The 20,395-nt window shown below is 36.9% G+C and overlaps 3 protein-coding genes across 3 annotated transcripts; 1 reads left to right on the forward strand and 2 right to left on the reverse strand.

The window, feature by feature from the left end:
* Positions 1 to 294: 294 nt before the first annotated feature.
* LOC113117244 (XK-related protein 5-like) lies at positions 295 to 6,954 on the reverse strand. Its single transcript, XM_026285783.1, has 7 exons — positions 6,745 to 6,954; positions 6,038 to 6,221; positions 5,224 to 5,396; positions 4,070 to 4,282; positions 3,738 to 3,907; positions 1,771 to 1,882; positions 295 to 1,544 (listed from the first exon to the last, which is right to left on the reverse strand). The coding sequence occupies exons 1-7, from the start codon at positions 6,833 to 6,835 to the stop codon at positions 793 to 795; spliced, it is 1,695 nt and encodes a 564-aa protein (XP_026141568.1). The 5' UTR covers positions 6,836 to 6,954; the 3' UTR covers positions 295 to 792.
* A 1,284-nt stretch (positions 6,955 to 8,238) lies between these two features.
* LOC113117245 (cathepsin B-like) lies at positions 8,239 to 12,083 on the forward strand. The gene is made up of 10 exons (XM_026285784.1): positions 8,239 to 8,370; positions 9,570 to 9,693; positions 9,830 to 9,915; positions 10,079 to 10,193; positions 10,276 to 10,391; positions 10,545 to 10,630; positions 10,714 to 10,860; positions 11,124 to 11,240; positions 11,325 to 11,453; positions 11,630 to 12,083. The coding sequence occupies exons 2-10, from the start codon at positions 9,571 to 9,573 to the stop codon at positions 11,701 to 11,703; spliced, it is 993 nt and encodes a 330-aa protein (XP_026141569.1). The 5' UTR covers positions 8,239 to 8,370; position 9,570; the 3' UTR covers positions 11,704 to 12,083.
* A 23-nt stretch (positions 12,084 to 12,106) lies between these two features.
* On the reverse strand, positions 12,107 to 15,576 carry LOC113117246 (cell growth regulator with EF hand domain protein 1-like). The gene is made up of 6 exons (XM_026285785.1): positions 15,348 to 15,576; positions 14,947 to 15,058; positions 14,113 to 14,172; positions 13,640 to 13,713; positions 13,234 to 13,358; positions 12,107 to 13,147 (listed from the first exon to the last, which is right to left on the reverse strand). Exons 2-6 carry the CDS (start codon positions 15,024 to 15,026, stop codon positions 12,845 to 12,847), a joined length of 642 nt encoding a protein of 213 aa, XP_026141570.1. The 5' UTR covers positions 15,027 to 15,058; positions 15,348 to 15,576; the 3' UTR covers positions 12,107 to 12,844.
* Positions 15,577 to 20,395: the final 4,819 nt, after the last annotated feature.

Consider the following 20,395-nt stretch of genomic DNA (forward strand, 5'->3'; position numbering starts at 1 on the left):
AAAAACAAAGTGTAAATGCAGAATGTTTAGTACAAACTTATTTTGACAATGATTTATACAATTATTTAAAAAACTATATTCTCCACAGATTAACCATAAATATAACAGTTGTTATAAAATACTATATGTTCCCTTTGCATACACTTGGTGAAATAAGATATAATAATATAAAAATACATGAAAAACAAAATTATATATATATATATATATATATATATATATATATATATATATATATATATATATATATATATATATATATATATATATATATATATATGTAAATGTATCAGACCTGGCAAAAAAAAAAGAGCAGCAAGTAAAATATGTCAGTGTAACATATAGTACATAGTAAATGTAAACCAATTTTAATTCACTGAGCTTATAACTAACGGTACTAAGCTGCATACAGATAACTGCCAGCTTATAGTGTTTATAATATTTAATAACAATAAACCAGAGTTTCTACAGGTTTAACGAAGGTAAATGAAAGATTTTTAAAGAACACTTAAAGAAAATATATGGAATAAATTGAAAATTGGAGCTGTATTAGCAACACTTCAACTGACCGTCATTATAATGTAACCCCCACCCCCACTAAAATATGGAAATAACTTACTGTACCTTCTCATCATGCTGCAAAACATTTATTTCCATGACTTCATGAACTTAAGATCTGCTCTGATCTAAGGCCTTAAATGGTGCACGGAGCTGAATTAAAAATCTTTAAGATCTGCAGAAGCCTAGCAAAATGAAAATATTTACCAGCTTTATCCCAAATAAATTCTAGTATTAAAAATGTACCTGTCTTCTCGCCCCTCCTAATCGAGGACTTGTACTCTGCATTGTTTTGAGGTCTGGTATTGGAGTTGAGGTATGACATGGGTTCCTGTTCAACAGCTGTTTGGCAGACAGGTGCAGTGCAGCTCCATTCATAATGGGACTGATCACAGCCATACTCTCTTTCTCTAATGTAGCATCACTGACACTATAAGAGGAATGGGGTTCTGCACTGAAGTAAACAGTGCTACTGCAGTCTGCAGGGCAGGTGTTATACCCTGCACCCTTCTCTAGAGACTGCTGTCTCACTTCAGCAACAGATAATCCTTCACGGTTTTCAGCTGGACTACTTTTAGATTGTTCACCTGCTTCCATGTTTGGCTGGTTACAAGCGTCCCCTCCAGTGTCTATGTTGGGTGCATCATCATTGTCCAGGATGACTGAAAGCCCTCTGTCTCCATACATGCAGCTGATCTTGACTGTGTTTCCAGTTTTGAGAGCCAGACGTATTAACATATGATGATGGTGCCAGTCGCCCTCTAGAGGCTGAACAGAAGATCCTCCTCCTGCCTGCGTGTCAGGAGGAAAACCAGTCACTGAGAAAGTGCCATGGTGGTGTGTGGAGGATCCGAGTGTTGTGTCCTTGCAGTCCACATCGGTTGTTCTGTCAATAGTTGTCAGACTCATTTGGAGTCTGAGACTCTGGAGGATTTCCGTAGATTTTGGATGAAGAAATCGGTAGTACAGAACAACAAATATCACACCTAGAAAACAGCAAACAGAGCAAACTATATTTGTAATGTTAAAAAAACCATATCAGAAAACTGACCCTCATTTTTGGGTGAACTATCCCTTTAAATTAGTACATCTCAGATTGAATATCAATTTTTCATATGTTGCAATATAATCAGTGCTGGATAGATTACTGATTCCAAATGACATGATTATCAAGATCAGGCATTTTAATATTAGAGCATTCTTAATCTTTACCGATAAGGAAGCTGCATAAGACGTTCAGAGGAACACTCAAGCTGTCCCACGAAATCCCGCTGAGCGAGTCTGATGCCAAAAGCAGAAGGAACGTGTTCTCCAGCAGCATTAACTACAACACAGATAAAAAAAAACCTGGATCAGTGATCTCTGAAATCAGTAGACAGAAATAAAAAAATTAAATCATTATCATCCACAAGTCTCCAAGTGTAGTACTAAAATCATTTAAACTAAAAGTGAAATACAAATAAAATCTAAAAGGTAAATATGAATATTTAAATATATATATATATATATATATGTATGTATGTATGTATGTATGTATGTATATATATATGTATATATATATATATATACAAACACACATTTAAATTTATTCATTTTTCAGACGCTTTTATCCAAAGCGACTTACAAATTGGAACAGTGGAAGCAATCAAAAACAACAAAAAGAGCAATGGTATATAAGTGCTATAACAAGTCTCAGTTAGGTTACACCGTACACATAGCATGGGATTTTAAATAATATAATAAATAAAAAGAAAAAGAATAGAGCAAGCTAGTGTTAGAGGTCTTTATATGTATAATAAATATATATGTATACACACACACACACACATAAATGCATAATAAATGACAATAAAATAGAATACAAAAAGATTATAAATAGAACAGAATTAGAATAGTGAGTGTTAAAGTAACAGGGTCAAATAAAGATGGAAGAGATGTGTTTTAAGCCGATTCTTGAAGATGGCTAAGGACTCGGATTGAGTTGGGAAGGCCATTCCACCAGGAGGGAACATTTAATTTAAAAGTCCGTAAAAGTGACTTTGTGCCTCTTTGGGATGGCACAATCAAGCGACGTTCAATTGCAGAACGCAAGCTTCTAAAGGCACATAAGTCTGAAGTAATGAATTTAGGTAAATGGGTGCAGAGCCAGTGGTAGTTTTGTAGGCAAGCATCAATGCTTTGAATTTTATGCGAGCAGCTACTGGCGGCCAGTGCAAATTGATAAATAGAGGTGTGACGTGTATTCTTTTTGGCTCATTAAAAATTAATCTTGCTGCCGCGTTCTGGATTAATTGTAAAGGTTTGATATAACTGACTGGAAGACCTGCCAGGGGAGCATTGCAATAGTCCAACCTGGACAGAACAAGAGCTTGAACTATGTATTTCATATTTAAATATTCATGTGTGCATTAAAGTCGATTAGTCTAATCACCTTTAATGCACGCATTTTAAACAGGTTATTGTACAGTAAATAAATCGCCATTCTAATCTAATGCGTTGCGGCACTGTAAGGTGCACACACAGGCTTCAGACAGTAGCCTCTACATCACGTTCAGATCACGGCATCGCGTGCACATAGAATCATTAATTTTCAACACTGTTCTGTGATTTCTGAGTAAAATAGCTTAGAAACTGAAAAGTTCTAGCATATATTTCTTAATAACTAAATACCACAGCTTCACTAGAGACACGCTGCAAGGGAGAATTAATTCACACACGCAATCGCTCACTAATTCATTCATATAAATGTAATATTTACTGTGCTAATTTATCTGCATCTAAAGAACTGATAAAAATGAGCTGCTGTAGAAGCAATAGCCATGTGGGCAATGCTGTGTCATATGCCATAGCTGTGCACAAGGTGTTTGATTCTAAGTTCCAGGTTCAGGCTTGTTTTGTTCATCAATTGCATCATCATCGACTAGTTGAGGTCGACTCGACTTTCATCACATAAAAGCATAGATTGTAAAAGACTTTTAAAAAATCAAAAGTCATTCAACCCCTAATATACATATAAATATAAATACATTTTTAAATAATAAAAAATAATATAAATGACAAAAACATAATAAAATTACAAAAACTTGAAAACGCAAACAAAAGCTAATTCTAAATATTAATAAATAAATAAAAAAGTTTATAAATAATATGAAACAACACTGCAGTGCGGTGAGACCAACCAAATAGAATCCAGTCATGCGGTACCGAGAGGGCCCATCTTTAACGTTGAGGAAGAAGAAAATGTGAATTGCCCCGAAGATGAAGTTGAAGAGCCGCCAGGAAGCACGATTAATGCAGATATCTGTCTGCTGGGACACTTGCCAGAATGTCATAATGAGCCAGTGGAAACCTGAGCAGGGATTTAAAGAGACAACCACAAAGCAGCCATTTATTAACAAGTCATCCTTTTCGAGTTGGGCAATGGCAAATTACTTAAAAGCACTCAGGGCTGTCACGTGAGCTAACTGTGAAAGCTTTTGTGTGTGCAGAAAAAACACATAGCTTGACTCACACACAACTCCACAGGACCACCAGTGAAACATACTGCAGAAGAACATGAGGCTGGCCACCCTGGCACCCAGCATGCCCCCTCTCCATATGAGCTGACACAGCATTGCAGCGGGAGTCATGTGCAAGTGACCGGGACGGAGCAGAGAGCATGAGCGGCTGTACAGGACCAGAAACCAGGACACATTCAGCAGGCTCAGCCCCACACATAAGACCACTGTAAAAAAGTTTAAAGAGAGCTATAGAAACTGATTGAAGGAACAGTTTACCTAAAAATATAAAAAAAAAAAAGGCTTAAAATGTACTCTCGGACCATCCAAGATGTAGATTAGTTTGTTTCTTCATTGGAACAGATTTGGAGAAATTTAGTGTTACATCACTTGATCACCAATAGGTCCTCTGCAGTGAATGGGTGCCATCAGAATGAGAGTCCAAAACAGCTGATAAATACATCATGATCATCCAAAGGACTCCACTTTATCAATTAGCATCTTGTGAAGTGAAAAGCGTCATGTTTATAACAAACAAATCCATCATTAGGGTTTTTAACATTAAACAGCTACTTCTGGACAAAATACCAGTCCATAATCTATGACAAAATACTTCCTTCAGTGAAAATGTCCATGCCGTTTTCCTCTCACATCATAACAATTCACCAAAATATTTGTTTAGGACTGCTGTCGCTTGTGAGTGATATTTTATTTGCACAAATTTCTCTCCTGGTTCATACTTTTTCACTGGAGAAAGCAATATTACTGATACAAGAGCCAGAACAAATTAATTCACAAGACATAATTTGATGGACTGGTGTTGTGTGGATTATTGTGATGTTTTTATCAGCTGTTTGGACTCTCATTCGGACGGCACCCATTCACTGCAGAGGATCTACTGACGTGGTATAAAGCTGTAATTTACTTAAAATCTGTTTCAAAAATTGCCAGGGGATGAGTAAAAGTTCAGCAAATTTTCATGTTTGAGTGAACATTAAGTGTTGTGCACAACAAGAATGATTAATGCACAATCATGTCTTGTTTTATCATAACATTTACAAAAGCACAACAAATCTTTTTTTATTGGTCAGTGACTCATTCAATCATTGTCACTGACTCATTTACTATTTCCACAGAAAACTGTTGATGGATGTGACCTGGTTGATACCTGGTGACAGAAAGCCAGGGTGAAGGGTGAAGAAACTGTAGGTCTGCAGTAGACTTTGAGGCAAGCTGAGTGTCAGGGCCTCGATCAGTAACAGAGCAGACACATCCGCCTGCTGCATTAATAATGCACCAAACTTAACCTGCCCACCCTGAGACTTCATGCAGCACCATAACCTGCAAAAAAAAAAAAAAAAAAAAAAAAATAGAAACAAACATCTCAGAAACAAGTAGCCTATTGTAAGATAAATAATATCGTTGGGTGAAACCTGATATGAACATGCACAGGTCACCACAATAAAAAAATACACTAGAGTTTGAAAGAACTTTTTTTTATGTTTTTGATCAAAAATACAGTAAAATTGTGAAAAATTATTACAATTTAAAATAAACATTTTCTAGTATTAGATGTAATGTATTCCTGTGATGGCAAAGCTGAATGTTCATCAGCCATCACAGAAATCATTCTAACATGCTGATTTGGTGCTCAAGAAACATTTCTTTTTGATGTAGGTTAAAAACAGCATTTATTTGGAAAATAAATGTATGCAACAATATAAGAGTCCTTACCATCCATCACCTTTGACCAATTTAAAGCACCCTTGCTGAAAAATAATAATTCTATCAAAACTTCTCAAAAATTATTACTGACCCCAAACCTCTTGAATTATAGTGTGCATTGTTATAAAGCTTGTTATAGGGCCTTGTTTTACATTGTGACATTTTCATGATTTTGGAGTTAAATGTGACCTGGACATGTTCTCATGAATTCATTATAACTCAATTAAAACAGTTCTAAATGCTAGAATGTTTTTGACCTGTGATAGACGCCCAGATGCAGACAGTGCAGAAGCAGAAGGGAGGGCTTGGATCGATCTGCATCAGTGATGTACCACTTCAAACTGAGCAGCTGCACAAGTGTGACAGGCAGACACAGAGCCAGAGTCAGCCAGGCCAGCAGCTCCTCGCCCATCCAGAGGTAGTGAGTAAAGCACAGTGCAACTGAGGACATAGTAAACAACAAATATGTCAAACAGTCCATTTATAACAACAACACTGAACTGACTCGAGCTGAATAACGACACCATTGTCTTCTGTAGAGCTTATTATAGCTGATATGAACTTATTTCATTATTGATGATATTTTAAAAAAATGCATGTCTTTTTAATTAACAACTGGTACACTATTATAATTTAATAAGTCTTTCACAAACAAGTATAATGTGAATTTGAATGCACAAACTAATGATTTAACTATCTGTGAAGTAACTTGTCTTTTGGGGTTGCGTGTCTAATGTAAAGCATCTGTGTGACAGAACACGCCCCCTGCTCTCCATTCATGAAAAAGGCGCTCAAATGCTGTAAAACGATATCAGAAATAAAGTGCAATAGCAAAACTGAACTCATAATACAACAAGAACAAATAGGCAAAACCCAAATTCACATGCCGATGCAGTTTCCAGAATATGTTCAGTAAGCACAGATAGCGGTTTGGAAAGGAATGATTCATCGGAAAATAACTTACGCGCCACTTTCTCCAATAAAACAATGACTCCTGAAAAAGAGTAGAGGCAGACGTGACTCCATATGATCGCACTTCCCTTTCGATTCTGCATCGTTGCACTAAAAAGTGTTTTTTGTCAAAGTTTGTGGTATTACTTCTGCAGCTTTTGAAGGACAGTGAGCTTGCGCGCGAGCTGCGCTTTGTGTGTGACGTCTTTCTGATCGGGAATTGGAGGCTGCCGCTTAATGTGACGTCACGCACCGAAGAATCATATTGTATGTAACGTATGTAATGTATTAGTTAACCCAAGCTCTCTTTCACAAAAAGTTAAGGACCTATTTTAAAAGCATGTGTCTACCTTCAAAGAAGCTAATAAAACCTGGACTGTTTTGGCCTCGTTTTGAATGTTTCAACATTGATTTTACTTTATTTTATTCAGGAAAGGAAGGAAGAAAAGGAAACAACTTGACGGCCAAGTGCACACACACAGCATTAAGTACTGAAATTGAAGGTGGAGAGACCACTGTAGATTCACGACTTACCCCTCCTACAATCCCTGCCAGACTGTAGGAGGGATTTCTCAAACCCGTGACCTTTGGGTTACAAGTCCGACTCTCTATCCATTTCAGACCTCCCTTCAGACTTTGTTGTGCCAACAGTGAAGCATCCTGAGACCATCCGTATGTTGGGTTGCTTTACAACCGAGGGAGTGGGCTCTCTCATAATTCTGCCCAAAAACACTGCCAGGAGTAAATATGGTATCAAAACATCCTGCAAGAGCGATTTCTTCCAATGATCCATTAGAAGTTTGGTGATGATCCGTGCATTTTCCAGCATGATGGAGCACCATGTCACAAAGCAAAAGTGATAAAGAAGTGGCTCAAAGATCATTACATTGAAGTTTTGGATCTGTGGCCAGAAAACTCCCCGGATTTCAATCCCATAGAGAACCTGTGGTCAGTCCTCAAAAGGCAAGTGGGCAAACAGAAGCCCCAAATTTTTTATTAACTCCGAGAACTAATAAGCCATGAAAGGATTCACCATAAGACAGGATTTTTCCAGAAGCTAATATCAAGCATGCCAGAATAATACTGTACTGTACTGTACTGTCAGTACTATATATATATATATATATATATATATATATATATATATATATATATATATATTTTGCCAATAAAAGCTGTTAAAATGTATGAAATGCTTATTGTTTTTCAGTGTAAACATATGGGGAAAAATCTACAAATTCTGAAGCAGCAAACACAACGTTTGTCACTTACAAAACTTTTGGCCATGACTTTTTTTTTTTTAACTGTGTGAACTCTTGGTTTTTAGAGTTCATAGAAAATTAGATCATTAATGTCATCATTATGATTAACCACAGCTTAATTTTCTTTGGATTCCATGCTATTCATCACATTACTTACATTCCAGACTAAATTAACAACTAAGTACTTTGATTACTCAAGAGATTCAATCACGTGAGAGTCATGCGACCCCAAGCGCACATGACTCCTCACGTGATCCTTCGTTGCTCTATAAACCCATCAGCGTGTTCTTCTGCTGTTGTTTATTTCCGCCCAGTGGTGCTTTGGGGGAGTGAGACACACATTTCAAATAAAACAACTGCCAGCAGACGAAAGACAGGTAGGACGTTGTTCCTAAAATCTGCTTTTAAATCACGATCATGTATATTATTGTTACTTCTTATTTGCTTATAATTTAACATCAGGTAAAAAAGAAATCATGGACGTATAGTAGCCTGTTTTGTACCCATGTCATTCAAAAATTACAATGCGAAACGCTTTATTCGGGAGTAACTTAAATGTATTTTATTTCAAAGACCCTAACTGCTTTGCTCTGAAATATAATGTTGCAGTCGTGCGATTTATTATTTTAAAATATGATTAATTTTTCGTTTGACTAAACAAACAAGGCCTGCAGTTAAAAAGCAAAGCGGGGGAAATGGAAACCAGAGCTTATGTTTGAACACATGTGAATGCTACGCTGCTCGTTTACTTTCAAATACAGTATTAGATTTCAAACATAAGTTGTCTCCGATATTTTACGCCTTTCAATAAAGTTACTACAGTTAAGTGGGAGCTTTAAATGCCGCGAGCAGTCTTTTATATTTGCATTCCTCACTATATACTTGACTCCTGACTGTGTTAATGCCACTTTAAACAGTATTTTTAAGTTAATTAATTTTACTTCAAGGTTTAAGGTCAAAGTAGGCCGGCTTTCTCAAATTGGCAGGTTTTCATTGAAACTGCTTATTCATGACTTATGATTGATTGCATAATTTGCATAGACCTTTTAGAAGTTCAATCTGCAAAATATTGCTAAATTGATGCCTTGTGAAAATTATAGTTGTCAAGATCGTGGCAAGTCCATAGGGAATACGGAAGTAAAGTTGTTTTAAAAACCACTCCGCTGTTAAACCACTTAACTAGGAGCCCCTTTAAAAAAAAAAAAAAAAAAAGCCTTAAAATAAAGACTTGCCCAGGGTCAAGGATTGTTTGTATGGTTGTGTAACCCTTAGGAGTCCTGGCCATGTTTAAGATGTCTCGAGCCTTCTCTTCTGCATGACTGCAGTCTGAAGAGAACACTTCTGTATTCTGTGATCTGTTTCTCCTGATTGAGAAGTGTTCTTGATGTACCACCTGACCGTTGCTGATTTTTAAGACCGTTTAGAACTTTAAACTTCATTAAATGAAACAAAGATGCAGCATTTTAGCTGCAGTTTATATTAAAAGGCTGTTTAAAGTGGGACTTTTGGACCACTAGAATTACACCTAAAAGCCTCTTCTCTGCATGCAACTGAGATTTAAGTGTTTTTGTTTCAGAATGTGGCGGCTGGCTTTCCTGTGCGTGGTCTCAGCCCTTTCAGTTAGCTGGGCTCGTCCTCGACTTGCTGCTCTCTCCCCTGAGATGGTCAACTTCATCAATAAAGCAAACACTACTTGGAAGGTAAGAAGCCGTTCTAGTAACTGATATGCTAAATTTCATCCTAGTAAAAATTAGCCACTATTGGAAAGATCTTTTGTATTGAGCCATTTTCTTCAGCATCTCTTTCATAATTTCGCAACATAATTGTCACCTATAGGCTGGACACAACTTCCGTAATGTGGACTACAGCTATGTGAAGAGGCTGTGTGGGACTTTGCTGAAAGGACCCAGACTCCCTGTCATGTGAGTTCAGTTGAATTTTGTGAGTGGTGAAGATTAAGAAGTGCAACTAGTTAAAATTGCATACATATGAAGGATTTGTCATGATGCTGTTCTTAGTTTCCTCATGCTTCTTGCTTTCAGTCCTGCGTTCTGGTATAACGGATTTTGCTTAATCTTTAACTAGGGTACAGTATGCTGATGACTTCAAGCTCCCCACTAACTTTGATGCCAGAGAGCAGTGGCCCAATTGTCCCACTCTTAAAGAGATCAGAGACCAGGGTTCTTGCGGCTCATGCTGGGTGAGGTCTTGTCTCTGGTGGATGCAATATGAGAGATCTGTTATTTGTACACCTCACATTTTTACTGGTATTCTTCTCGTAGGCATTTGGGGCTGCTGAAGCCATATCTGACAGAGTATGCATCCACAGCAGTGGCAAAGTGAGTGTGGAGATCTCCGCTCAGGACCTGCTTACCTGCTGTGACCGCTGTGGTATGGGGTAAGTTAGAAAATACTGTAGTGTAATTACTGCTAAAGGAGGACCCCGTGTATGATGATGCATTCAGGATAATGCCAAACAAGTATGCTGGCTTTAAATTAGAAAGATAGATATTTTTTTAATGTTTTGCACAATGTTAATTGTTAATCTCAGATGTAATGGGGGATACCCTTCTGCTGCTTGGAATTTCTGGAGCACAGATGGTCTGGTCACCGGTGGCCTGTATAACTCTCATATTGGTTGGTGACTTTATTATTGTCCTGGTGTATTGCATTTGGAAACATTTTTTATTAATAATAATTATAATTTACTTATTTTTAAGGTTGTCGTCCATACACCATTGAACCCTGTGAGCATCATGTGAATGGCAGTCGCCCTCCTTGTACTGGAGAGGGTGGAGATACTCCGAACTGTGACATGTCCTGTGAGCCTGGCTACAGCCCCTCTTACAAGCAGGACAAACACTTTGGTATGAATTTACAGAACACAAATAGTTACATAAAGGTTTACTTATTTGCACCTAGTCAGACATCACTTTAGGTCTGTGGTTTTAAACCCATTTTACTCAGTCCACCGAGATATTTAAAGGCCCTCAGCTCTTTTGTTTTTACACTGTTCCTCCATCCCAGCCCCCGGGTTGAGAATTGCTATTTAAAGGTTTTTTTTTTTTTTTCTGAATGATGCCAAAATATGAATTCATTGAACTTTTGTGGTCCTTGTTTGTCACTGCAGGAAAGACATCCTATAGTGTCCCTTCTAATCAGAAGGACATTATGAAAGAGCTCTACAAGAACGGCCCAGTAGAGGGAGCTTTCACAGTCTATGAGGACTTCCTGTCATATAAATCTGGTCTGTTTTTGTTCATGTGCATGGTTAGAGTACTAATAACATGGAATGGTTGATAATGTGGTGGTTCTTTACTCGTTTTTGTAGGTGTATATCAACATGTGAAAGGAGATGCACTAGGTGGTCATGCCATTAAGATCCTGGGCTGGGGAGAGGAGAATGGTGTCCCTTACTGGCTTGCTGCTAACTCCTGGAACACTGATTGGGGTGATAATGGTGAGGGTCATTTTTCTTTTGTATGAGGACTAAAATGCTGCTGTCTTCAGTTTGTTACCCAACCAAGTAAACTGCCAAGGAAGTGTTCATGTGTTTTGTACCAACACTTGGTTTATGGATTAAAATGAATGTACAGGAGTTTGCGTCATTGACCAAATTTTTATTTGCAACTTTAGGATATTTCAAGATTCTCCGAGGTGAGGACCACTGTGGCATTGAATCTGAAATTGTGGCTGGAATCCCACACTAACCACCAAAAAGAAATGCAAGGAGGGCTGAAATGAGCACCCCGTTCAAAACGCAGACACGGAATGTCTCCAACTTAAGCTGAATGCCATCCTTTATGGCCATGTTACATGTTATTAATTAGTGGGTTTTATATGAAATTACTTTAGACCGGGATCCTCAATCAGGTACGTTTTCGAACTGGCGTGACATTTTTATGCATCTCAATGTTAACTAGTTGAGGTCATGTGGTGTCAGTTTTAGACCAGTTTACAAGATTTCAGCACAACTTGATGCCTCAGCCAATGTGACTTTTTAAATTTGCTTATCTAGGTTGAATGGTTTTTATTTTGGTTTAATTTTTTTTAATGCACAGTCTAAAATGTAATAAAGATTAAAACCAAAGTATGTATTGTCTTGAGTTACTTTTTTTTTAATCAATTGCAACATCAAGTTTTCTACTATAACTAGGTAGAGAATGGAAAAAGGAATATTGGACCTAAAGGCAAATATTGTGGGGTTTTGCACTTCAATCGAAATCAAGATGGCAGAGGCTGAGAAATCTGTACTGGAAATGTAGTGTGTGGGTCTCCTTGGAAGTACAAATTGCTTAACTGTTCAGCAAAACTGCATGGTTAAATTACTCCCTTATGGCATGAGACACTTAAGACTTCAGCCATTTACATCCTGATCCATCCAAATTCTATTGCATGCTCCTCAGAAAAATAAAGTTTTCAGCAACATTATTGAAGCTCAATAAACTCTATTTCTAATTGAACTTTTATTTCAGAGGCATCAATCCTCAAGGAGGGGCTGGATATAGGAAAATGCCAAGAGTTTAGTTTGAAAACCTAACAATAGTTGCTAAACCTGGGTTGTCTCTTAGCAAATCTGAGTTGTACTTGGTTTGCATAGTTTGAACCGGGCCGTTCAGAGGGTTTGCAATAACATCTATAATATCAGTAACGCATGCTCTTGTACTTTCATAACTTTTAGCATATCCAGAATTAAATTATGTATCAGTTTATGCAGCGGGTAAGTGGTTTCCAGTGTATGGCTAATTTGTACAAGTCTCTAAAGTTGTACTTCATGCTTAATTTGGCATTACATCTCTAGTTGCTCTTGGTGGACTGGTATTTTGAGGCTGCAGTTAGTCCTGATGTTCTTCATGCTATCTGGTTGTGATTCTCAGCCTCCATGTTTTCTTTTTTGGCTGAATCTTGTGTCCCATTTTCATGTTCAGACTCTTGGTTGTCTTCTGCATCTTTTTGGTGAGTTTCAGAAACTCCGTCCTCTGATTTTGTATGTGTTTGCTCCTGGTTTAAGGCTTCCTCCGCAGGAGGATCAGTGGGCACAAATTTGTTTTCTTGCTTATGGTCTATCATGTATGATAACAGCTCTGAAGGAGCCAGTAGTCCATCCTGGTTCACATCTTGAGTTTGTAGCAGATAATCCACCAAAGATACAACCTAAAGTGTAAACCACTTCAAGTCATAACCGAATTCAAGAACTTTTTTTTACTTTGAATGTTGTGACAAAATGAAGCAGCACTCACAGTATCTGCAGACTCTGGCAACATTTCATGAGAAGTCAGAAAATCTGTCAGTAGTTGCATCAGTTCAAGGCCATCCATCTGCCCACTTCTGTCATAGTCATACAGAGAGAAAAGGAAAAATACCTCTGTGACAAGAGGAGAACAAATCAGACAATAAGAAGCTTATGAAACCTGAGAGCACCCAAGGTAAACTGCACAACTGAGAACTTTAGCTCTTACATTTATAAATGTCAGTTTAAATACAACACAATTTTTACAGAACTAACTTATAGGCAGTGGAATTATCTTAATATGAAATAGCAAAATATATATTTAGCAATTGTATGCAAAATGGAAAAGCACACAGAAGTAGTGGAAATAAAAGCGGTTAACAGAGACTGTTACAAATGAAACCCTGTATATTAACCTTGTTCCCTTGTGTTCAGCTCTGGACTGGTCTGTCCTTCCTTCAGGCTGCTCTTGATGTAGCTTTGTAAGAGCCTGTCATACAGAATCAAAGATTACAGGCCACTCTAGTTCAGCTTTATATGATTACAGTACTTATGAAGGAATAAGAGCAAGGATATAAATTCATGCAGTACTTTCCTGAATTGGAACATTTAAAAAATTACACTTTAAAGATAAATACTGGAAGCATTGTGTTTAACGTGCACAACTGCATAATGTCTTTCTTTAGGACTTATTTCTTTTGAAATAATCTGAATGCACAGCTCTGATTTTGTTTTGGCACCTTTTTAGCTATTACTTGTTCAGCATGTCAGTGTGTCAGCATTATCTCAACAGACTTTGAACCTTGCGCCAACTGTACTATCTTATTTGATCAGGCAGGGTTTGAAGATAGTGAAGCAAGACTCAGGGAGTAGTAGTCCAAAAATGAACCTGTGGTTGTCTTCGCTGGAGCCAAAAGGATTTGCAAGGTCTGGTACAACGATGTCATCACTGGAAAAACAACAGTCACAAGAAAAATGAGCAGAGCTTATTGCACATTTAAAAAAAAAATCAATACCAAGATACTACCATTTGCTATTGGATAACTATCTACCTATCCAAATAAAAAAAGTCCATCCACTATTACAGATATGTTGTTTAACAGGCAAGATGTTACTTACAGATGTACAATTCTAAAATGTGTTATGCACAAACGTACAATTGTTCAGACTGAATATAGCCTAAATATATGCTAAATATATAAAATACATAATCTAAATCTAATTTGCATTTATTTATATCATTATTTAAATTAATATAATCAACTATAATCATTCACTCATAATTAAAATATTTAATCATTCTTGCCAGCTATTGATTTTTGTTTCATTACTCATGATTGCTTAAATTACTCAACTGATTGTCAAAACACATTTACATAGACACATAAACACATTTTCTCTTTATTGACATACTTTCCAATAGGTAGTACCGTAGTAGTAGTAGTAATTGGGAAAAAAAACATAATATTTAAATTTATATAAGATGCATTTTACAAAATCTACATGTGATTTGTGTTTTTTTTTTTTTTTTTTACACATCTAAATAAGCACATGGTACTTATACAGTAATACGCTATATTGGATGATCCTCTCTGAATATGTTTAAATCTTTCTATAAAATCCCACTGGGGGGCCACTAATACTACGATATACGACAGTCATAGTGCAGTGTAGTACAGTATCCTACAGTACAGTATACTAGCATGGCGTTAATGAGGCCTACCTGAGAGTTTGCTGAAGTTGTGGAGAACACAGACTCAGTGAAGGGAGGATGAGCAAGAACACAAGCCGTGCCGTGATCATATTAACTGCTCCACTGGATCGCTTTGTCACCCCTGTCACCGCAATCAAACGAATCATTAGGGAGTCAATCGATCACTCAAAAATTATACAGCAACTGTTGTACTGTTTGAATCAAACACCAAAATGATTCTTTCGGATATGAGGAGTATGACAGTGACAGAACTCCTTACACTTCGAGAACAATGAAGCCTGTTCTTTTCTTTTTCTTTTCTTTTTTAATGTGCATTGTACTAAAAGATGCATTGGACTAATGGATGCTGATTTAGAGACGGACAGTAAGGATGTAACTAACAGAAACGCTAGAAGTGAACGAGCCTGTACCTCTCGCAGCGGCGGTCAGCGGTCGCTCCGTGATGAACCCCACCCGGCTGATGAGAGCAGCACAGCTCCGTGTGTTTGCGTCAGTGACGGGCTACACGTGGACTCCGTGGACGTGTCGTTGACCGAGTGAGATCAGCTCCTCCTCGCGCTCTCCACCGGCTTCCATCATCGCCACTAGAGTCGCTGACGCCGCATTTACTACATGCAGTTCCTCCGCATGCACCGCCTCTTGTGTGCAATACCTTATCCGTTACTGAATAAAAAATTATGTCATGAAGTGACCAGTGTAGGTAAGAGCTATTTCTTACATTGGCCTTTGGAGAACAAGAGGAAACAGAACGTCAGCAACTTATTTATATATTTTTTCTGTTTAAAAGTGTGTTATGCATAATAAACGTTTCATACAATCCTGCTGCCGACAAACCCATTCCTGCTTTATTAAAAAACCATGGTTTTGCACAGTTTATCCACAAGGTGGCATGCAACTGTAATGGAATAATACAGTGTCTTAGTGAAACCAACTCACCAATGCATAATATTAATATTAATGATGATGATGACGACAATAATAACAACACATTGATTTAATAATTAAGTTAATTAAGAATAATGATATGTTACTTTGAAAACAATAAAAAAGGATAGTGGTAGTAGTAGGTTTACTGTAAATGAGGCTTATGTTTTAAACAGTTTTGCCAAATGATGGCGATGGCTTCCGTTTTAAACTCTACGACAAAGTATTAAAATCAAAGTCTATCTATCTGTTTTTCTGTCTGTCTGTCAAATCGCATATAAAGCATTTTTTTTTTTCATGGTATCCCCTAGACTTGTAGACACTCAGAGTTGATGTAATTGATTCACTTGTAGCTGATCAACTCAAAGTGCACAAATGCTTAGTTTATGGTGGGTAAATCAATACCTGCCTTGCTCGCAGTCAGTCGTACTGTCCATGAATTTAATGTTGATTGAATATTTCTTCCCATTCAATCTGTGTCCAGTTGATCATTGATCTCAGCACAGGTCAGAGGTCATTTGGAGGTGCTGTCAGAAACACATGGAGGTAAAGGCATCATTTGTACAGCACCCAAGAGCACACAGACCTTTCCATACCACTTTCATGGTAGCAAGTATTTATAAATTGCTAAGAATCTACTGTAATGATGAATGCAGTTATTTCAAGCCTCAATCTAATAGAATAAGCTTTATTTGATAAGGTTGTTTTCACTGGTCTGATAAAATATAGTTAGTTACATACATGATAATACATTGAACAGCTTTTTCTCTTAGCCATTTGTAAATCTGACACGTGTGTGGATAATGTTCGATTTAGTAACAGCTGTGCCTGTTTCATGTATTGCTTTCGGTGCCATCTGTTCTGCCTCACTGCCAGATAGAGAGTTCAGCCAAAATGCTATTGTGTTTTCACAAACATTATAAACTATTTAATGTTAATCCTTCTAATCCAGTGCTATAGGAACCAAGCTTTTCCTTATGGTTAAATTCTGCTTGTTTAACCACACCTGAGTAAACTGATATTACGGTTGTTGTTGGTAGATCACAGGGGCATCATGTCAAAGGTCAAAGCCGACGGAGTATTTCTGGTAATGTATTTATGCTGCACACCTACATAGCACATCTCGTTTTATCAACGACTACACATTATATGAATATTCATTTCAAACTGTTTGCAAATACCTTTCAGTTGAGATTAAATATAAAATACGTAAAATACTTGATCCCATAAGCGTAATTCAGCAAAGTTGCATTGTAGAGTTAAATGTAATTTTATGTTTACAGTATTTGAATGAACCTAGGGGCCAGAATGGGTATAAATCAAGATATTTCCTGAAAATAAAAAATCAGTAACACCTACTGAGATGTGATTGGCCTAAAAATAAAACCAAATTTAACAGTCTTATTGTGAAAATTGACAAATGTTTTATATATATCAGTGTGTGTGTGTGTGTGTGTGTGTGTGTGCGTGTGTGATTCAGTGAATGTAGCTCATTAATATAGAACTATGATTAAACTGACTGTGACTTACCTGTGCATTACACAATTTTACCACAATTTTCACACATTTCATCCAATCAGAATTCATGTGGATCATGCTATATATAAAAATATTATCCATGCAATGTGATATTAAATGAATGACCAGAATAAGATATGCAGATATGTTTTTAAAAGCCTGCGTGGAGCCAGAGAGGAGCACTAGTTCACTTTCTTGTCTCTAATTAGTGCCAATGATAAGTAGAGCATGATAAAGATGATGAGCATGTTCTCACTGTTCTGACTGGTGTGAACTATGCATGAGCTGTTGTTTTCTTTTCTCTCTCCGTTCTCACTGTATCTGGGTTGAGCAGCACAAACAGAACCCGGTCAGAAAGTGCTGCTGAACTGAGACAGACATTTCTTCACAGTGTTATATGAGGTCAGCTGGGTTACATTCAGGATCTGTTTTGAAAGAAGTCATCCTGCTGAATAGACACACAGACTGAAAGCACAATGATTGCACATTAAAACATAACAGTGTAATTAATAATCAAAAAGTTCTTATCGACTGGAAAGCGGCTGTTATTCTAGTCACACTGATGAATGTGTAGATGATTAGCTTAGACTTTCTCAGTCAACCAGCCTCACCTGAAAGATTAACAGTTAAGAACAGTTAAGTTAAGATTTTTTAATATTGAAGATTTTTGTGTTTGAATCAGTAAAAATAAAATAAAATGTCATTAAATAATAATATTAAATATTTTTTTAAATAATAGTTTTAGCAGTAATACTAACAAAAAAATAATAGTTATTAACAAAACAAAATAAACAACAACAATAATAGTATATTATTTAAAAGTAATTTTTTTGTTTTGTTTAAAAAATATACTACATTTTGTAATAAGCAATATGTAAATATATAGAAAATAAAAATGTATTAAATTATATTTATTTTTAAATAATAATGAAGATAAACACAATAAAAACAAAACTAACAATTAAATAATAGCAGACCAGTTGACAATGACAACAGCTGTTATATTTGTTGCAGTATAAGCAGATCTATTATCACAGGGGCTTTCCTCTGTTTGCTTGTAGCAGTGTGTGAATGTTTTGCTTTCTCATCAGACATCACCTTTGGGAACGTGAGCAGTGTGTCGCTTAAGACTCTGGATTAACTGACAGCAGAGGTCTGCTGCATCATGGGAAGCTCCTGTACAAGCCGTCTGCCTCAGTGGGCCGCTCAGCTCCCTTGAGAACCGAGCGATCGACGGGGTTCTAGTGGGAGCTGCTGTAACGCAGCGTTCTCAGGGCTCTCATTAAGGGAACCGCTCATGGATAGAGGAGGAAAAAAGTAATATCGGATTTTTGTGTGTGTGATTTATCAACCAAAACTGTGTGTAAAGGGTTTCTGAATTTTATTAGCTTATAATATTGCTGAAATCAAAGTTTAAATGGTAGACGTTAATGGAAAAATCGAGTTAAAAGTCTGGTACTGAAAATATCAAAAAGCAAGAAATATAAAAGCATGTTGGATATATTTCCACATTGGTTGTCCTGCTGTAGCATCAAAGATCTGGACACTAGAGAGGCGTCCCACCGCTGCTGCATGGAAATATCCACACTTTAAACTCAAGAGGCTTTTTGCAGTGTGCAAAGTGCAGGCTCAGAGGTTTGGCCAGGAAAATCAATGCTCAGCTGGAATGTAATATTATTTCTGTGAAGGGATACATTTTTTTATGTTAATTGGATCTTGATTTGTTATTTTGAGCGGCTGCCTACAGTTTAATCAAGTCTTGTAAATACAAATAAAAGTTCTTCCCACCCTCATGACCCAAGACTGCTACTTTTTTTTCTTTCTTTTTTTTTGTCAGCAAATTCACCATGGTAACAGTTAAAAATAGAACAGTACAATAGAAGCAGAACAGACCCTTTAACAAAAGGTAGAAGGTAGAGAGAACAACGTTGTGTAGAAAGCCAGCAATTTATCTGCACTATGCAGCCCTTTCCTTCTTGTGCCAAATAGGAATGTTAATCACACCTCAACAGATTGTTTGCTTTGTTAAAACATGCACCAATTTCTGTATTTACATAAAATATATGATTATGTGACATTTTTAAGTGAATCGCCTTTTAATGACCGTTCTAATTTGATTAGCTTTTTGTAAGTGTGCATGTCAAAATACAATCCTTTATGGGAACAGTCAGTGTTTATTAAATAATATATTATGACATTTAGTTCTTCGCACACATCTAAATTATAAATGAAAGCAAACACAAGTTCAGCTTGATATTTGCCACCAAATATCTCTGCATTCTGTCTTCACCTTCAAATATTCCTGTCTGTTAGTTAGACAATAGATATAGAAGTGCCTAATAATAGCCTAAAATACAATTGTTTTCTAGATGAACAGATAGATAGATAGATAGATAGATAGATAGATAGATAGATAGATAGATAGATAGATAGATAGATAGATAGATAGATAGATAGATAGTTCCGTCAGTGGACTTGTTGAAGTTCACACAGGTTGTGTTTACAGATTTAAAGTCTGCTGTTGTTTTTGTTCAGGATGTCCTCTGATCAAACTAGTGGCAGAGCAGCAGGATTTAATGAGTGGAAATGTTCTTTCACACTGTGGCTCTTGTTTTCTTTGGACGCTCAGACATGCTTACATAACATCTGCTCATGCTTGAAGTGCAGAGTCCTGATTGGCTGTTGATGACGGCAAGATTTACCGCCAGCTTCCGACTGTATCAGCGACCGAGAGCGGGATCTGTGCGTGTGTGGCACTTGTTTACGGTAGCATCACTCTTTCCCACATTGACCTGATCCAGCTGAGTTTCCCACAAAGGCCTGATCTAAAGATCTTCAATTCAGAAGCAAAATAATGTTTTTGAAAGTGCCAGTTTTAATAGACACTGATTAGGAAAAACACCCTCAATCTTCTGAAGAATAAGAATAATGTTTGTTTATTCTGCTTATTTAAAGGCAAAGCACCAAAATGTCTAACTGTGTAGAAACATCACAAATGATGCTCAGGGAATTCTCA

Source organism: Carassius auratus, chromosome 17, assembly GCF_003368295.1.
Source record: "Carassius auratus strain Wakin chromosome 17, ASM336829v1, whole genome shotgun sequence".
In the NCBI taxonomy this organism is placed as follows: Eukaryota; Metazoa; Chordata; class Actinopteri; order Cypriniformes; family Cyprinidae; genus Carassius; species Carassius auratus.